Source organism: Bufo bufo, chromosome 1 (genome assembly GCF_905171765.1).
Source record: "Bufo bufo chromosome 1, aBufBuf1.1, whole genome shotgun sequence".
In the NCBI taxonomy this organism is placed as follows: domain Eukaryota; kingdom Metazoa; phylum Chordata; class Amphibia; order Anura; family Bufonidae; genus Bufo; species Bufo bufo.
The window spans coordinates 716,620,027-716,637,876 of record NC_053389.1 but is presented as its reverse complement, the minus strand read 5'-3'; the positions used below and the strand labels follow the sequence as shown (position 1 = coordinate 716,637,876).

Here is a 17,850-nt window from a genome sequence, read left to right as displayed (position 1 = left end):
TGGAAGTGCGGACGGCCACATTAACTGAGGGCAAACAGTACAATAGAAGAGAGCCGGCGGCCATGATGAGTGAGGGCAGGCCGCCATTACTCTGGACGTAAGGAAAACACTTGAGTGACCACAATAAGCGGTGGACAGAGGCCGCTCCCTCTCTCGCCCGCCCAGGACTGTGTACAGACAGCGGGGGACGGTACACAGCCCAGCTACGGCATTGTGCAACTCCGGGAGTAGGTGCGCCTCCCTCCAGCAGGGGGCGACCGCGTCTGCTTGCCCCCGCCATTCTCCAGGAAGCGGATGTGTGAGCGGCAGTTGCACTGGGGAGTGAGAGCAGCCAAGTCATAACCGGGGACACAGAGAGAAGAGGAGCCGGGCTCGGGCGCTGACACCCTCCTGCTTCCACATGCTAGGTGAGGTCCCGGGGGGACGTGTGGACGGGGCTCCGGGGACGCAGGGTGGAGGAGCCTGCACAGCTCCCGGTGGAGGGCGGGCAGAGGGACATGCGGGGGGCTCCCTGCCCCTGGGTGCAGTCATGTCCATAGTGTCACATACAGACGGCCACACACTGGAATCCGTATCCTCCACCAGTACCATAGCCACGTCTGCCTGTCTGTCTAGGGTGTCAGCTATTGATGGCTCTGGGAGTTGTCAGTACAACCATCTGACCGCTTCCCAGTGGGATCTAAGAGCCGTAAGACTACATGCACACGTTGCGGATTACAGGCAGATTTCCGTGCAGGAAAAAACTGTATAATCCGCAGCGTGCCGATTATTTCAGCGAATTTTTAGTGCAGATTTGCAATGCAAAGGGCCGAATCTGCCTCAAAATACACAACTTGGGCTACTTTCACACTAGCGTTAATATTTTCCGGTATTGAGATCCGTCATAGGGTCTCAATACCGGAGAAAAATGCTTCTGTTCTGTCCCCATTCATTGTCAATGGGGACAAAATGTAACAGAACCGAGTGATCCAAAATGCGTTCCGTTCTCATACCGTAGAGCAAACCGCAGCATGCAGTCATGGGATGCGGAGCTAATGGATCCGGCATGACCCCCAATGCAAGTCAATGGGGACGGATCCATTTTCTCTGACACAATAGAAAACTGATCCGTCCCCCATTGACTTTCAATGGAATCGATGACGTCCTTGCTATGTTAAAGATAATACAGCCGGATCCGTTCATAACGGATGCAGACGGTTGTATTATCAGTAACGGAAGCGTTTTTGCTGCTCCCTGCTAGTGTGAAAGTAGCCTAAAACATGCAGAAACGCAGAGATATCCACACGAAAATCAGATTGTAAGCGGGCATTCACACGGCCAGTCCGCAGATTGCAGATGTGTGGAGACCACCTGTGTGGAGCAGCATGTCCTGCCCTTTGTTAGGGCTCTGGCAGATAAGCGTGTCCTGTGCGTGATTTCCTGTTCTGGACACTGCTCCTCGTCTCTCAGGAACACATGGGATTATACTGATTTATAATGCTGTGTGTCTCTGCACGACCTTACGGCTACAGAATCCTAGTGACATAAAGCTGCCAGTATAAGGCTACTATCGCACTAGCGTTAATACTTTCCGGTATTGAGATCCGTCATGAGGACTCCATACCGGAAAAAACATCTCCATTGACTCCTAGGTTCTTCCTTTGTCTGCAGCTCTTCTTCCGATTACTTGGATTTCCCACTGCTCGCCAAAAGATTCTGATTTAGCACTAACACGTGGGACTGGATTAGTCTGTGGTCCTCAAAATAGTTTGGCGTAAAGCCTGCCAATTTATATTCATGGTGCCCTACTTCTCAATCTGCCACAGCACAGACCTCCTCATGGCTGGTGTACATGTCCACCTTTATATTGCACAACCATTTTCAAGTTGTTTAACCGCAGCACTAGTCATTTTCTACCATGGAGGTCACCTAAAGATAGGAAATGGCGTATTGACATCCGTAAATATAAAGCGTCTGATTTACGGTAATGTGAGCGCATTTGTGAGCCTGTATTATGACTGCAAGTCCCGGCTGGTGTAATGCACCAAACTTAGGCCACTTTCACACTTGCGTTGTTATTTCCGGTATTGAGATCCGGCAGAGGATCTCAATACCGGAATTAAACGGATCTGTTTTGATTTTGCACAGCAGGATGCATCCGTTCTGTTAGGTCGCGTTTGTGTGAAATCGAAACAGAAAAAAATGGATCAGTCACTAAATACATTGAAAGTCAAAGGATGACTGATCTGTTTTTTTTTTTAGGCTCTAAAAAAAAAAATTTGGATCCGGCACCATTGACTTACATTGTTTTCAGCGCAGGATCCGTTTTTATGACTGGACACAAAACCACAGCTTGCAGCGGTTTTGTGTCCGGTCACAAAACGGAATACTGACGGAACGGAAGACATCCTGATGCATCCTGAACGGATCTCTTTCCATTCAGAATGAATAAGGACTAATCTGAAAAGTTTTATTTATTTTTTCCCGGTATTGAGATGCTCTGCCTGATCCTAATACTGGAAAACAACAACACAAGTGTAAAAAGTAGCCTTGCGGCTGTCAGTATACAGCGGTCGCCAAGTCGGGATTTGCAGCCCCAGTACAGGTGCTCCGATGTGCCCATAATATGCCCATGTGAAACTGGTCAAATTCTTGACAGTTTTCTGGTGCATCTACTTTAATAAATGTGCCCCACTAAGGCCTCTTGCACACGAACCTGTGCGCCCTGTGGCGGTGCTGCGGGCCGCAATGCACGAACACCCACCGTGGGGCAGCGGATCGCGGACCCATTCATTTTAATGGGTCCGCGATCCGCCCGTTCCGCGAAAAGATAGGACATGTTAGTTCTTTTTGCGGCTCCGTTCCGTGCTTCCATTCTGCACTATTTCGCATCTCTGAATTTGCGGACCCATTAAAGTGAATGGGTCCGCATCCGTGATACGGAACGGTGCCCGTGTATTGCGGATCCGCAAATGCGTGCCGCAATAAGCCCTAAGGGTTGGGCTGCATGGAGATGTTGGCCGCGAACTGAATGAGGTTGCTGCAAGGGCGACCCCAGAAACGTATAAAATCCGCTGGATTGTTTGCATTGTGTCGGTAACGGGAGGTTCATATTGGCAGGATGTAACATGGCGGCCGCTATGGAGACAGAGCCGGTTGGAGTCGAGGTATTTGAATCTGCAGAGCAAACTGGGGGAGACCGAAAACCTGAACCTTTCTACGTGGAGCGTCACTCATGGAGTCAGATGAGGAAGCTGCTTGCAGACACCAGGAAATACCATGGATATATGATGGCCAAAGCCCCGCACAGCTTCACGTTTGTGAAGAGAAATGACCCAGATAGCCCTCACTCTGATCGCATGTACTATCTGGGTATGTGTAAGTATCGCCAGAGTCCTGAGCTGTATGCAGGTAATGGTGGGGGCGCTCTCCAAGGGGTCTGCAGCCTCCATACACATTACATTGTTGATTCCACCTAACATTCCTCTCAAAAAATAAAAAAGCAATACCTGATAATAGGGGTACGGCTCTCAGCACCCTCACAAACACTGGGGCCCCTTCCTCAGCTGGTGATGCCATGGGCGTTGGTCACACTTTTGTGAAGTGAACTGGGTGCAGCTGTAATACCAAGCACAGCCATTATACAATGTATGGAACTGAGCTTGGCATACTGTGAAGAGTCGCTGATCGGCAGGGGGAATTGTTCCTCATACCATAAGGGGCGGCTCAGTGGTTAGCATCTGCATGGAGTTTGTATGTTCTGCCCATGACTGTGTGGGTTCCTCAGGTTTCCTCCCACACTCTAAAGACATACTGATAGGGGACTTAGATTGTGAGCCCCATTGGAGACAGCGTGATGATAATGTCTGTAAAGTACTGCGGAATATGTCGGCGCGCCATGCCAGCGCAGCCTTCCCTTCGTTGTTTTCCTGCTTGCTGTCGACATCGCAGCGGTGAGCTGGTAATTACCAGGAGCCGTCCCATTCACTTCAGTGGGACGGCTCTGTAGTATACACCCGACTAGAAAGGAGCCGTCCCATGGAAGTGAATGAGACCACCTGCGCACCGCTGTGATGTAGGGCAGCCTCAGGAATGGATGGGGTCACATTTGCTGCGACTGGTCTGCGAATTGTGCTGTGACCCCATTCAATCCTACTGCTGCCCTGTTACACTGTGATGCTTGGGAACACGATGCATGTTACTCCCAAAACCGTTGTATAGTCGTACCCTGAGTGTGGGATATGTGGACAGTTCGGCGCCATATATTTGAAGCCTCAACACAGGAGAAGATTTTTCAAGGTCTGTGTGGTGTTCTAAGGCTACTTTCACACTCGCGTTTGGTGCGGATCCGTCAGGGATCTGCACAGATGGAGCCGTTCATATAATACAACCGTCTGTATTATCTGTAACATAGCCAAGACGGATCCCTCTTAAACACCATTGATAGTCAATGGAGGACGGATCCGTTTTCTATTGTGCCAGATTGTGTCATAGAAAACGGATCCGTCCCCATTGACTTACACTGTGTGTCAGGACAGATCCGTTTGGCTCAGTTTCGGCAGGCGGACAGCAAAACGCTGCAGGCGGCCTCCAAAGCAGATTGGAGACTGATCGGAGGCAAACTGATGCATTCTGCGTGGATCCTTTTCCATTCAGAATGCATTAGGGCAAAACTGCTCCGTTTCGGACCGCTTGTGAGAGCCCTGAATGGATCTCACAAACGGAAAGCCAAAACGCCAGTGTGAAAGTAGACTAAGATAACCACTCATTGAAAGATTCTGAAGTTGGCACAAGTCCTTCCATGCCGTACTTGCAAGGTCCATGAAGTGGACACCCGGAGAGCTGTCTGGGGTCCTTATATTGTGGATTTGTTGTCCATGTTTCTCCCTGTGACATGTATTTTTTATTTTTATTTTTTTCATGACTCCCAAAATATTTTATTAGTCAAAGAAATCACTTCTGACACATGTCACATCACATCACATGTAGATACAGGATCCAGTGTGGCCGCGATTACATCTCAGGACCACTACTGGTACCAGGTGTTAGCATTCACATTTGGCTTGTGTTTGACTTCTTACAAGTTGATGGGGGGGGGGGGGGGGGGGGCAGGACAGTAAGACATGAATTCTTGATATCAGGCATACTGGTTTCTATGACGTGTCAAACCTCCAGCTGGTGGTTGAAGATACCGCAGTGCCAGAAACGCTACCTCTGAACAACACTGTCACATTGTTCACATGCAGCAGATTTGTTGCAGAAATTTCTGCAACTGTCCCTTACATCTGAATGGGTTTTGCAGACACAGTACCGTTCAGATACATGGAACTTCTTTTCAGTTGCCACAAAACCGTTTTGTGTTAAAGGCACATGATTGATGGCGCTGGGATCTTGGCGAGCACTTCCAGAGCTGTAGCTGCTGCAGAACATCTGATACGTGGGGTGTTGGACCCCCAGTGATCAGATGTTCATATCCTGAGGAAAGGCCATCAGTATAAGGGCTCGTTCACATGAACGTGTGAAGCCTGTGCCCGTGCTGTGGACCGCAAATTGCGGTCTGCAATGCATGGGGATCGCAGACCCATTCACTTGAATGGGTCCGCGATCCCTCCGTTCCGCAAAAAGATAGAGCATGTTCTATCTTTTTTTGCGGTGCGGAGGAACAGAACCCTAGAAAGCACTCCGTAGTGTTCCGTTCCATGCTTCCGTTCTGCATCTCCGGGTTTGCGGACCCATTGAAATGAATGACCCATTGAAATGAATGACAAACGGAACGGTGCCCGTGTATTGCGGATCTGCAAATGCGGTCCGCAATACGGGTACCGGACACCAACGGTTGTGTGAATGAGCCCTAAACGGTCTAGAAAATCCCTTGAGGCCTCATGCACATGGCTGTATGTGTTTTATGGGCTGCAAACTGAGGATCTGCAAAACTCAGACTCCGCCCGTGTGCGTGCCACAACTTTCTGCAGAGGTAAAAAAAAAGTCTTATCCACAAACAAGAATAGGACATGCTCTGTCTTTTTTTTGCAGAACGGACAAACATCTGCATATTTTGCAGCCCCATTGAAATGAATGGGTCTCCATCTGAGCCGCAAAAAATGTAGGTCGGCTGCGGACTGAAAATACGGCCCTGCATTGGATTGGTTTGGCATGGCCGAATATCCATGTTCTATTAGTTGATGGGGATAAGCTGCTATGTCGTCTTTAGTATCTCCACTGGATAGCACCGTTTGTGACCCCTCATCATAAACTGTCATGTGCTGATCCGATGTGGTCGTGTCGTATGTTTTTGCCTGTCTTGTAAATCTAACCAGTAAATAGATATTTGTGATTATAAAGGTTAGTGCGGCTATGTAGAGCGCCCGTCTTCTACGGTAGATGCAGTTTATTTGTGACTGAGGATGATATTAATTTGTTTCCTGCTTTGCGCTCAGCAATGTCTGGAGAGAACCGGGAGAATACTCTATTTTACTCCGAGATCCCAAAGAACGTGAACCGCGGAGCGCTCCTCATGCTGTCCTGGAAGCCTTTGCTGGACACCTTTCAGGTGGGACATTGGGGCAGATTTATTTATACTCTCCACAAGAGAGTGGAGTGTATAATATGGCAGCATTCACATTGGTTGTTACTGTTACAGGCCACCCCTGATTACGGCATGTACTCTCGTGAAGAAGAGCTGCTCCGGGAGAGGAAACGCATTGGTACAGTGGGCATTTCTGCTTTTGATTATCACGCAAAGAGTGGAACTTTCCTATTCCAAGCAGGAAGCGCCATCTATACTGTCCGTGATGGGGGCACCCGTGGATTCACGGTAAGGATGGGCCGAAAAGCATATTCAGTCTGCCTCCTTTTTATAACTTGTCGAACCCATTTGTATCACCTGGACTCTAGTATATTGATGCGTATTATAGAGAAATCTCTGTGTGGGTTCTGAATAAGGGGCATAAGTACAGACAAGGGTAACGCGGGTCTTTTGTAAGCCCACCCATGAAGAAAAGCCCCCCCACAAATCAGCTGTTTGAGAAGGCAGCAGCACCCCTGTGAGTGCTGAGGCCTTCTCTTTGCCTTTCCTAGGCCAGTGAAGCCGTGTTCATTGTTCACGTGGCCTAGGAGCAGCTGGGCCCATTCAAGTGAATGGGGCTGAGCTGCAATACCAAGCACAACCACTATACTAAGTACGGTGCTGTGCTTGGTAAGCTGCGAGAAGGCAACAGCACTCACAGGAGCGCCGCTGCATTCTCAAAAAAGCTGATCGGCAGGGTCCTGGGTGTCGGACCCCTAATGATGAACTATCCTGAGGATAGGGCATCAGTATAAAAATCTCAGAAAACCCTTTTAAGGGCATATATTTTCTCTTCTACTCGGCTCATTAGTTTTGTAGACTTGTAAACCGGGAAGGGCAGCCTCGCCACTCTTGTCCATTGTAAGAAGAGGGATGCTCAACAGCCCTCCAGCTGTTTCAAAACTACAACTCCCACGATGCCCTAATAGCTGTAGGCTGTTCAGGCTAGCTGGGCATTGTAGTTTTGCAACAGCTGGAAAGCCACAGGTTGGGCATCCCTGCCGAAGAAGATAGAGCCTAATCGCAAGAGTGGTGCTGTCTCAGGAAGAAAGCAGCCATGTCACTCACTATGCAGTGGAACGTAAAGCGATAATCACATCCCAGGCATTTATGGCATATCCACCTTTGGGGCCTGCACCTATCACTAGAACAGGGCCTCCGTACACATCCCATCTGCATGCGGGAAGCAGAGGTGATCGGGTCTGTGAGAACGGGCAAGCTGCGCTACACTGTTTCCATTACTCCTATTCACTTGCATGTGAGTTCCAAAAACGATGTAGCACATAATGCTCATTTCTCTCTCCCCCTGTATTTATACTTGAATAATATTCTATTCCTTATTGTCACTGCTCTTATTAATCTCTATGGTCTCCTTTTTAATTCATCTGTAGAAGCAGTCGTTGCAGCCACAGTTACTGGAAAGCAGTTGCCCCAATATTCGCATGGATCCCACCATCTGTCCTGGAGACCCTACTTGGATGGCATTTGTGCACAGCAATGATTTGTGGGTGGCCAATATAGAGAGCGGCGAGGAGCGCAGGCTGACATTCGTACACAAAGGTTAGATAAATGCCTGGAAGCTTGGCATGTCATTGATGTACTATGTCTATCAGCGATATGACGGTCCATAGGGTCTGTGCTGCACAATCAAGCAGGTGACATCATTCTTTATGTGACACAGATTTGGTTGGCGTGGAAGAAGATTCCCGTTCTGCTGGAGTAGCCTCCTTCGTTTTACAGGAGGAGTTTGATCGCTACACTGGATACTGGTGGTGTCCCCGCAGTGAAACAAGTAAGCCCGGCAGCTCTGTATGATAGGCGGTATGTCTGAAAATCATGGCGCTGTAGTAAAGAAGTTTTGCGCGTGTTCTACCTGTCCATTCATCGTGTGGCTCAGCCTGACATACAGTTTATCTTCATGACACAGCCCCGTCAGGCGGTCAGATACTGCGCCTCCTCTATGAAGAGAATGACGAATCTGAGGTTGAGATAATCCATGTGACGTCCCCAATGCTGGAGACACGCAGGACGGATTCTTTTAGGTACCCCAAAGCTGGTAAGTGTCTTCTCTTCCGCCCCCTCCCCCTCAGATTTTATTATTTAAAAATGCAGATCTAAATATATTTGATTGTATTAATTAAATATCAAGGTGATCCATACTACAATGTATTTGCTGTTTTTATTTCCTGAATAACTATTCATCTGTCAACTGAAAGGCAATCATTCCGATCACTTTTTTCTTTTTTTCTTTCCAGGGACTGCAAACCCAAAAGTGACATTTAAGCTGTCAGAAATAACTGTGGATTCGGAGGGCAGGGTAAGGGAACTTTTTTTTTTTTTCACTTTGTATAAAGCAGTTTCTTATTGGCTGGGCTGGCAACCAATGTTAAATCAGTGACATAGAAGTGCTGTTCCCTAAATCACACTGCAAAGTCTGTGTATTACTGATGGATTTCTCCCTGTCAGATTACAATAAGGAGGCAGGGAAGAGCAGTGTGAAGCAGCATCACATAGGAATACACTGTAGATTCAGGCAGTTAGTGTGAGTCAAGGGATCTGTCGTATCGCTGCTCTCCTGGTCCCTTGAAGGGGTTGTCTCATCACAGACAATGGGGGCATATCTCTAGGATATGTCCCCATTGTCTTTTTATAGGTGCGGGTCCCACCACTGGGACCCGCACCTATATCGAGAATAGAGCCCCAAAAGTGCTGCACAGCCGCCCTCTATTCATTTTCAATGGGGCCGCCGAAAATAGGCGAGCTCGGCTATTTCCGTCTGGCTCATAGAAGTGATGGGATCGGTGGCCGGTCATGCACAGTGCACTCTCATTCACTTCTATGGGGAGTGCTCTTGGTGGTGGCCGGACCGGAGTCCTCCAGCTACCACTTTGCGGGGCTCTGTTCCCGATGTAGGTGGGACCCACACCTGTAAGACAATGGGGGCATATCCTAGCGAGATGCCCCCATTGTCTGATGAGAACCTCTTTAAGTCCGAAATGATAACATCAGCAGAGCTCTAGCATACAAGGACATAGAGGGAAAAAAGTGGGGAGGTGCTTGAGAGTCGCCAGGAGAGGTTAGATAGATGGAGTAAATCTGTAGTTCACAGGAGATGAGCCACACAGGAGAGACTGAAGTCTTGTCTGGAACCAGAAGATTGCTGCTATTGAAGTATTATGTGAAATAGTATGAAACTGTAAAGATGCAAGAAGAATGCTGACACCCAGTTGCCAGCTATTTAATACATTTTCAGGAGGAGTAACAGAGGGTACAGTACAACTCAGAGCACTAAGAAAAGTTGCTTCAGAATCATTTCATGCACAGTGCACTTATTCACTAAAACTGAACACTCTCAGGTTTATCGGACATGGTCACTTCAATGATAGTATAACCATGAAGCGATAAACACAGTAATACAAAAGAAGAATCTCTACAAGTCACTATTTTACACCCACTCTGAACTTCTCTGACCCTTGTAGGACGGTGGTCTCTGCTATAACCATTATTCTATTCATACTTTTTTATGCTAGGTGTTGGACGTTGCAGACAAAGGGCTGCGGCAGCCATTCGAGGTGCTGTTTGCAGGATGTGAATACATCGCTAGAGCTGGCTGGACTCCAGATGGAAAGTAGTGAGTTTCCTGAGCCTAATACTGGATGTAATATTCAAATATCACTAGAAAGACCAAATAATGTTGGTAGTAAAAGTTGCTTGTACAAACCAATAAGGATGGGCCATCAATATGTGTTTTTTTTTTTTTTTTTTTTTTTTTTTTTTTTTTGGGGGGGGGGGGAAGCTTTGGAGCACCACATTAACCTTTGGTGTCCATCCAGACGCATCAGACTGTCTATTCATGCAGCTGTGCCTGGTATTGCAGAATGGGTTGAGCTGACCTCAGTGCCTTGATATAAAACAAGATGCTGTAATGCTCTGGAGACCACCACTGATCTCGCATTGATTCCCATCCTAAGGAAAAACCTTCGCTGCTATTACCAACTTGGGCTACTTTCACACTTGCGATAGCCTTTTCTGGCCAGGCTGTTCCCCCGCAGGATCCATGCTACCGGAAGTTCGCTCCTTCCCCATTCACCTTAATGGGGGCGGGCCGGAAGTCTGTCCGCAGCACGGCAAACAAACCGAGAGGCGGCATATTGTAGTTTTTGTCCGGCCGCCTCTCGGCATGTTTGCCGTATAGTGAACGGGGCCGGAGTGGACTAGCGGTAGCACGGATCCGGCAGGCTGTTCCCCAGCCTGAACAGCCTGCCTGAAAAGCCTACCGCAAGTGTGAAAGTAGCCTAATACAATCCTTGCACAGTTTGCTTGACTGATACTCTGTAAGTCCTGTTGATGTCTCCATTGACTTCTAAGGAGAATACATCCTCCTCTCCTGATAGGTGAAGGTCTCACAGCTAGGGTTCTGATCTATCTTTGACAGTCCCATAGAAGTGAATGCATGAGTGCCCCAGTGGCTGGGCAGATGACTACCATAACATTCACATTAGAATTTTATGTAGCTATCAACAATAGTTATCACTAATTTCATTAATAAGTAAGGTCATGTGGGAGGTCCAGGTCATGGAGGTGGTTAATGTTCGTGTCTCTCCCTGCAGTGCCTGGGCTCTCCTGCTCGATCGCCCTCAAACACGTCTGCAGATTGTCCTGATCCCGCCTTCTCTGTTTGTGGCTCCCTACAAAGAACTTTCCGAGCATCACCGGTTGTCGGAGTCTGCTTCTGAATGTGTGACACCTCTTGTGATCTATGAGGAAACGACGGATATATGGATAAATGTATGTCGTTTACACTGTTAGGACTATTCTCAAGCCAATGAAGTGCTATGGTGACTGCTCCTGCATAGACTGGAATGTGTGCAGGGCCATGACTCCTTCAGGAGTGTCCTAATTTCACCTACTGCATACTCTGCCAGTCCGTTTAGCCACCTAACTTTAATAAGACATGCATACTCCACCAGCTTAACGTGTATGTCTTATTAAAGTTAGGTGGCTAAACGGACTGGCAGAGTATGCAGTATCTTGCATATCATGGCCCACGTGAAATTAGGAAACTAAACAGCAGAACACAGTAAACAGGTGGCAATGGGGCGCAGAATTGTTCAGAAGTTGTCCTACAGTAGACTTATGATATATTAAGCAGCAGCCAAAAACCACCCAGCTTTTACAGGAGAGGACTTCGCCTGCTTGGCGCTAGTCAAACAAGTAGGAGTAAAGTACTGGCAGAAGATTTCTGTGACTCCCATCTTTCTTACTGAAGAGTGATCACGTCTTTGTGGGTGGAACTGCCTTGATCTCTGGATCAGATTGGGAGGGGGGAGCCTAGCTGCCGAATCTGAATTTTAGAACATGTCTAATTTTGGACAACTCCTTTTTATGAAGTGTAGGATAGATTTTAGCTTAATTTAGGTTATTAATCAAGTGCAGGTTCTTGCATAGACAAATGGGGAAGAATCGCTTTTAAGAATGATTTCCCTAAGTCAGGCATGCTCAACCTGCGGCGCCTCAGCTGTTGCAAAACTACAACTCCCAGCATACCCAGACAGCCTACAGCAGGGCATGGTGGGAGTTGCAGTTTTACAACGGCTGGAGGGCCACAAGTTGGGCATTCCTGCCCTAGGTGATTGAAGGAGTTGTCTGACCGGGACTCTGACTGTGCCCTGTTGGTGCAGGTCTTAGTCCTGGTCCTTGGAAACGGCTATGTAGAGCATTTAAGTATTTCTATTTTGTCACTTTTAGTTCCTTACTGTAATGATTTCTTCTCTCTTGATAGATTCATGATATCCTGTACTTTTTCCCCCAAACCCGAGATGATGAAATCCAGTTCCTCTTTGCCTCTGAGTGCAAGACAGGATTTCGGCACCTTTACCGGATCACCAGCATATTGAGAGCGGCCAGTTCTGGTAGAGCAGGAGCTGATCTTCTGGGGCTCAGTGAGTTGCTTCATACATTTCTACATTGTGACCTTTCAATGTGTCACATTTGAGCTGTACTTGGAATATACTTTTTTTAATATCCTCTAGTGAGTGTTTGCTCAATTAATAAGAATGCCTTGACGTATGGATCTTTGTTGCCATGTAAACAGGTTTCTAAGATACCAGAGGAATATGTTCACACTGACTGATACTTCATCACAACACCTCCCGTAATAATGAACCATAGACAGCATTCTTTAATTGTCGTTTTGACTGGAAATTAAGCATATAACATACTTATCTGCCTCAAACGCTACAAATAAACTAATTCTTGACCTCCATCGTACATGTTACGGCGCAAGTCGGGTCTTTTCCCGTTCCAGGGAACAGTGGGCACCATAGCTGCCAGGTTTCAGCTGTTTGGCACAGCACAACCCTGGGACTAATGTCTGTGATTGTCTATAACAGTGTTCCTCAACTCCAGTCCTCAGGGCCCACCTACCGGTCATGTTTTTAGGATTTCCTTAGTATTGAGCAGGTGATAGCATTAGTGTCAATGCCTTAGGACTTACCACAGGTGTTCATTCTGTGGTATATTCTCAAATTCTGACTGGTAGGTGGGCCCTGAGGACTGGAGTTGGGGAACTCTGGTCTATAATACCGATCGTAGACATTTAACCCTCTCATACACAATTGTCACTTCTGACCACGGCATTTCAGGTGGCTTAGAATGTCTTTTCCGTGCAGGACCGAGGCTATCGCAGCTGTAGTTCCTTTGGAGGCATGCAAGTGGCAGGCCTCCATAGGAACATAGAGCAGCTCCCATAGGCTGCAATGGTAATTTGTTGTAGTCTATGGGACAAGCGTTCTAACAATTGTTTAAGTCCGCTGAGGAAATGTAAGATAGGTAAAAATGTTTTAAAATAAAAAAATATATAAAAATGTAAATATTTAAATCGCCTCCCTTTTTCCTGTAATAAAAATAAAGAAAAAAATAAATATAATTTGTATTGCCGCTTCCTAAAATGCCCATATTTAAATATACAGTACAGACCAAAAGTTTGGACACACCTTCTGATTCAAAGAGTTTTCTTTATTTTCATGACTATGAAAATTGTAGATTCACACTGAAGGCATCAAAACTATGAATTAACACATGTGGAATTATATACATAACAAACAAGTGTGAAACAACTGAAAATATGTCATATTCTAGGTTCTTCAAAGTAGCCACCTTTTGCTTTGATTACTGCTTTGCACACTCTTGGCATTCTCTTGATGAGCTTCAAGAGGTAGACCCCTGAAATGGTTTTCACTTCACAGGTGTGCCCTGTCAGGTTTAATAAGTGGGATTTCTTGCCTTATAAATGGGGTTGGGATCATCAGTGGCGTTGAGGAGAAGTCAGGTGGATACACAGCTGATAGTCCTACTGAATAGACTGTTAGAATTTGTATTATGGAAAGAAAAAAGCAGCTAAGTAAAGAAAAACGAGTGGCCATCATTACTTTAAGAAATGAAGGTCAGTCAGTCAGCCGAAAAATTGGGAAAACGTTGAAAGTAAGGGCTATTTGACCATGAAGGAGAGTGATGGGGTGCTGCGCCAGATGACCTGGCCTCCACAGTCACCGGACCTGAACCCAATCGAGATGGTTTGGGGTGAGCTGGACCGCAGAGTGAAGGCAAAAGGGCCAACAAGTGCTAAGCATCTCTGGAAACTCCTTCAAGACTGTTGGAAGACCATTTCAGGTGACTACCTCTTGAAGCTCATCAAGAGTGTGCAAAGCAGTAATCAAAGCAAAAGGTGGCCACTTTGAAGAACCTAGAATATGACATATTTTCAGTTGTTTCACACTTGTTTGTTATGTATATAATTCCACATGGTATATATAATATATATACATATACCGACACACTCCAAAATGGTATCACTGAAACTACAAATAGTCCTTCAACTCCCTAAAAAAATGAAATCCATAAAACTTTGGCTGGATTTATTTTTTGTTTTCCATTTCACCTCACTTGGAATTTTTCACCAGCTTCCCACTACATTGTATGCAATATTAAATGGTGCCATTAGAAAGTGCAACTTGTCCAGCAAAATAGATGACCCCTCATATGGCCATGTGAATAGAAAAAAAAAAAAGTTATGCCTCCTAGAAGGCAGGGAGTGAAACATGGCAGGCAGGATCTTAAAGGGGTTAATATGTAGTGCAATGCCCTCTGGGATACATTTGATTCAGCAAAAGCTAATTCAACGAGATACTGCCCCCAAGAATACTGCTATGAGGATCTACTACAGGCATGGCCAACCTGCGGCTCTCCAGCTGTTGTAAAACTACAACTCCCACCATGCCCTGCTGTAGGCTGATGGCTGTAGACTGTCCGGGCATGATGGGAGTTGTAGTTTTGCAACAGCTGGAGAGCCTCAGGTAGGCCATCCCTGATCTACTAGGTTCTCAGAGCACAGGACTGGCTGTCCCAGAGCCAAGAGCTCATCATTGAATGTGTTTACAATTAATCATATAACGAGCAGCAGCAAATGCAACCAACTTAGTCTAGTTTCACACTAGCGGCAGGGGACTCCGGCGGGTGAACAGCTTGTCGGATCCATCCTGCCGCTAGTTCACGTGTACTTTTAGTCCGGCTGCCTCTCTCCGTGCCGCCGCCGGAACTCCGCTCCCGCTCCCATTATAGTCAGTGGGGACGAAGCAGCAGTCCGGAGGCACACGTGAACTAGCGGCAGGATGGATCTGACAGGCTGTTCACCTGCCGGAGTCCCCTGCCGCTAGTGTGAAAGTACCTTAAGACTGAACTTTGGGGGAGGTTACGAGATGCATGGAAAAATGTTCCTGCAGACTTCTTGAGACAAACAAGTCTGCAGAAAAAGACTTGGAAGCTGTATTAACTCTTTAATGACCAGGCCTATTGGGGCCTTAATAACCGGCTACACTTCAGCAGCCATTTTTTTTTTTCTTTCTTTTCACTGAATTGTCTTCGCGCTTCGCTCTGGTGTGGTGTTTTTTTTTTTTTTTTTCTCCTGCTTCCTGAGAAGCTTCTGAGCTGCTCTCTGCTCCTCCGGTGGATGTCGCTGCTATTGCATGAATGGTAGGACCTGTTAGATCTTTTCTTCTTGCTGAAGCTTCTAGGGACATTGTTGTTGTGGCCATCATGCCTAAGCCTGGGCCCCCACTTAAATCCGTAAGTCCTCTTCTCAATCGGCCAAGACTTCTTCTCAGATCCAGTGGGGTCCTGTATGAGGTGTCTTCTGCGCCTTCTGTCTCTGGTATTTGTGCCGCCCGCCCTGCTCCTGCCCTGCCCCATGTGCACAGGTTCATCCTTCTCCTCCTTCTCTCGCCAGACCACCCCCCTGCCCCTTCCCTGCGGTTCCCGCTTGGGCATCTGCCATGTCCAGCGCGGCCGCTGATTTGCTCTTAGTCGCCAAGGCAGCCATGTCCTTTGATCTGTGGAGCCAACCACTCCCTATCCTCTCAGTGGTTCCCACAGTGGACGCCTGACTACGAAGAGGCAGCGTGAGCAGCAGCATCCCACCTCGGATGACTCAGTCTCTCCCCCCCTCGCCTAGAGGCGCGTTCGGACGACTCTCCCCCCTCCCTAGGGAGCGCAAGTCTGAAGGGGAATTATCTGGCTCGGACCAGGTCATGGAGCGGGACCCCTCGCCTAAGCTCTCCACCATGGTGGCTGACTTAATGGCGACTGTCCGAGACACCTTTAATCTCCAAGGGGATTCTCCTCCTTCCACTAGTCGGGCGTTCCCCCCTTTTTTCCGTCCAGGACGCCGGAGGCTACCGCGTTTCCGGTCCATGAGGAATTTTCCGCGGTCATATCCAGGGCCTGGGGCCATCCTAACAAAGTTCTCGGCCACCAAGCGCATGAATACACTTTATCCTTTCCCTGCTGACGGCGAGGAGAGGTGGATCGCCCGGTGGCCAGACTAGCCAATTATACGTCCCTCCCTGTCTTAGACAGCTCCTCTTTGCAGGACGCTGTAGACAGGCGCATAGACTCTCTTTCCAAGTCCATTTTTCACTGGCAGGCGCGTCCCTGCGACCTGCCTTTGACTCAGCAGGGATGGCCAGAGCCTTCTCGGTGTGGTTACAGCGCCACCACCAAGAACTGATGGAACAAGATGCGTCTACTGACACACTGGATTTGGTTCTCCAGATGTCTCAGGCTTCTTTGCGAAGCTTCTAGGGACATTGCTTCCCTCTTTGCCCGCATGTTGGCCATCTCGGTCATTCAGCGCAGAGAGGTCTGGTTAAAAGTGTGGGAATCCGACGCCTCCTCCAAACTTTCCCTCACTAATCTCCCCTTTGGGGGTTCCAGACCTTCTGGGTCTCAGCTAGGCGAGTTCATCTCTGCCGCTGCTGGGGTCAAGGGCACTCATCTTCCCCAACCAAGGTCCAAGCGCACTTTTCGGACCAGGTCATCCGGCTCCGGTACTAGTCCTTTCATCGCTTCTCGTCTGGTAGGACGTCGCCTGTTTCCTCCACTGGGAGTTTCAGGATGCCCGCAAAAGGCCCTCTTTCAAACACCAGCCTTCCTGGCGCTAGAAGGCCCAGTCAGCCCGCCCTGCTGCTCCTAAGCAGCCCTCCGCATGAAGGGGACTTCTTGATGACAGTTTATTCCCTTCTGGACCGGGGGGTTATTACCCCAGTTTCCCCAGAGGAACAGGGCACAGGTTCTGGTCTAACCTGTTTGTGGTCCCAAAGAGGAAAGGATCGGTGCGTCCGATCCTGGATCTAAAACTGTTCAACACAGGACGCCTATCTGCATGTCCCGATCGCAGAATCTCACCAGTGATTCCTGCGCTTCGCCGGGGGTAGTCGACTCTCAGTCGTCGCCCTTCCTTTCGTGTTAGCAACCGCCCTTCGGGTGGCGCTTCTTCATACCAGGGGCTTTCCTTGCTGCCCTACCTGGACGACATTCTGATCCAGTATCCAAGTCATTCCAGTTCCAGAACGCAGTGTCACATCTGCTGCATCCCCGTGTCTCTCCATCCGGGAGTACATGCGGGTCCTGGGTCTTATGGTAGCCTCCTTCGAGGCCGTTCCATATGCCCAGTTTTCACACTCGTTTGCTGCAACAGGAGATACTTTCCCTCTGGGACAAGACCTCTCTGGGTCTGGATGATCGCATCCGCCTGTCTCAGCGGGTTCGGAAAGCTCTCTTGGTGGCTGTTTCCGTTGACCCTGAGGTCGGGAAGGTCCTTCCTCCCGTTCTCCTGGACGGTCATCTCCACCGATGCCAGCGGCGTTCTCCAAGCACGCACGGGTCAGGGGGTTTGGTCGACGGCGGAATCCGCCTCCCGATCAACATTCTGGGGCTGAGGGCGATTTTCCACTCCCTCTCCCAATGGACAC

General features: G+C 48.2%; 1 protein-coding gene across 1 annotated transcript in view; it reads left to right on the top strand.

The window, feature by feature from the left end:
- Window positions 1-76: 76 nt before the first annotated feature.
- DPP8 (dipeptidyl peptidase 8) overlaps window positions 77-17,850 on the top strand; it is a 36,950-nt gene continuing 19,176 nt past the window's right edge. Inside the window, exons 1-11 of the mRNA XM_040414281.1 lie at window positions 77-407; window positions 3,100-3,357; window positions 6,417-6,529; window positions 6,620-6,793; window positions 7,936-8,104; window positions 8,226-8,336; window positions 8,472-8,600; window positions 8,800-8,861; window positions 10,075-10,175; window positions 11,155-11,332; window positions 12,327-12,486. Coding sequence (XP_040270215.1) covers window positions 401-407; window positions 3,100-3,357; window positions 6,417-6,529; window positions 6,620-6,793; window positions 7,936-8,104; window positions 8,226-8,336; window positions 8,472-8,600; window positions 8,800-8,861; window positions 10,075-10,175; window positions 11,155-11,332; window positions 12,327-12,486 — 1,462 coding nt within the window. The 5' untranslated portion in view covers window positions 77-400. The remainder of the gene's footprint in view (window positions 408-3,099; window positions 3,358-6,416; window positions 6,530-6,619; window positions 6,794-7,935; window positions 8,105-8,225; window positions 8,337-8,471; window positions 8,601-8,799; window positions 8,862-10,074; window positions 10,176-11,154; window positions 11,333-12,326; window positions 12,487-17,850) is intronic.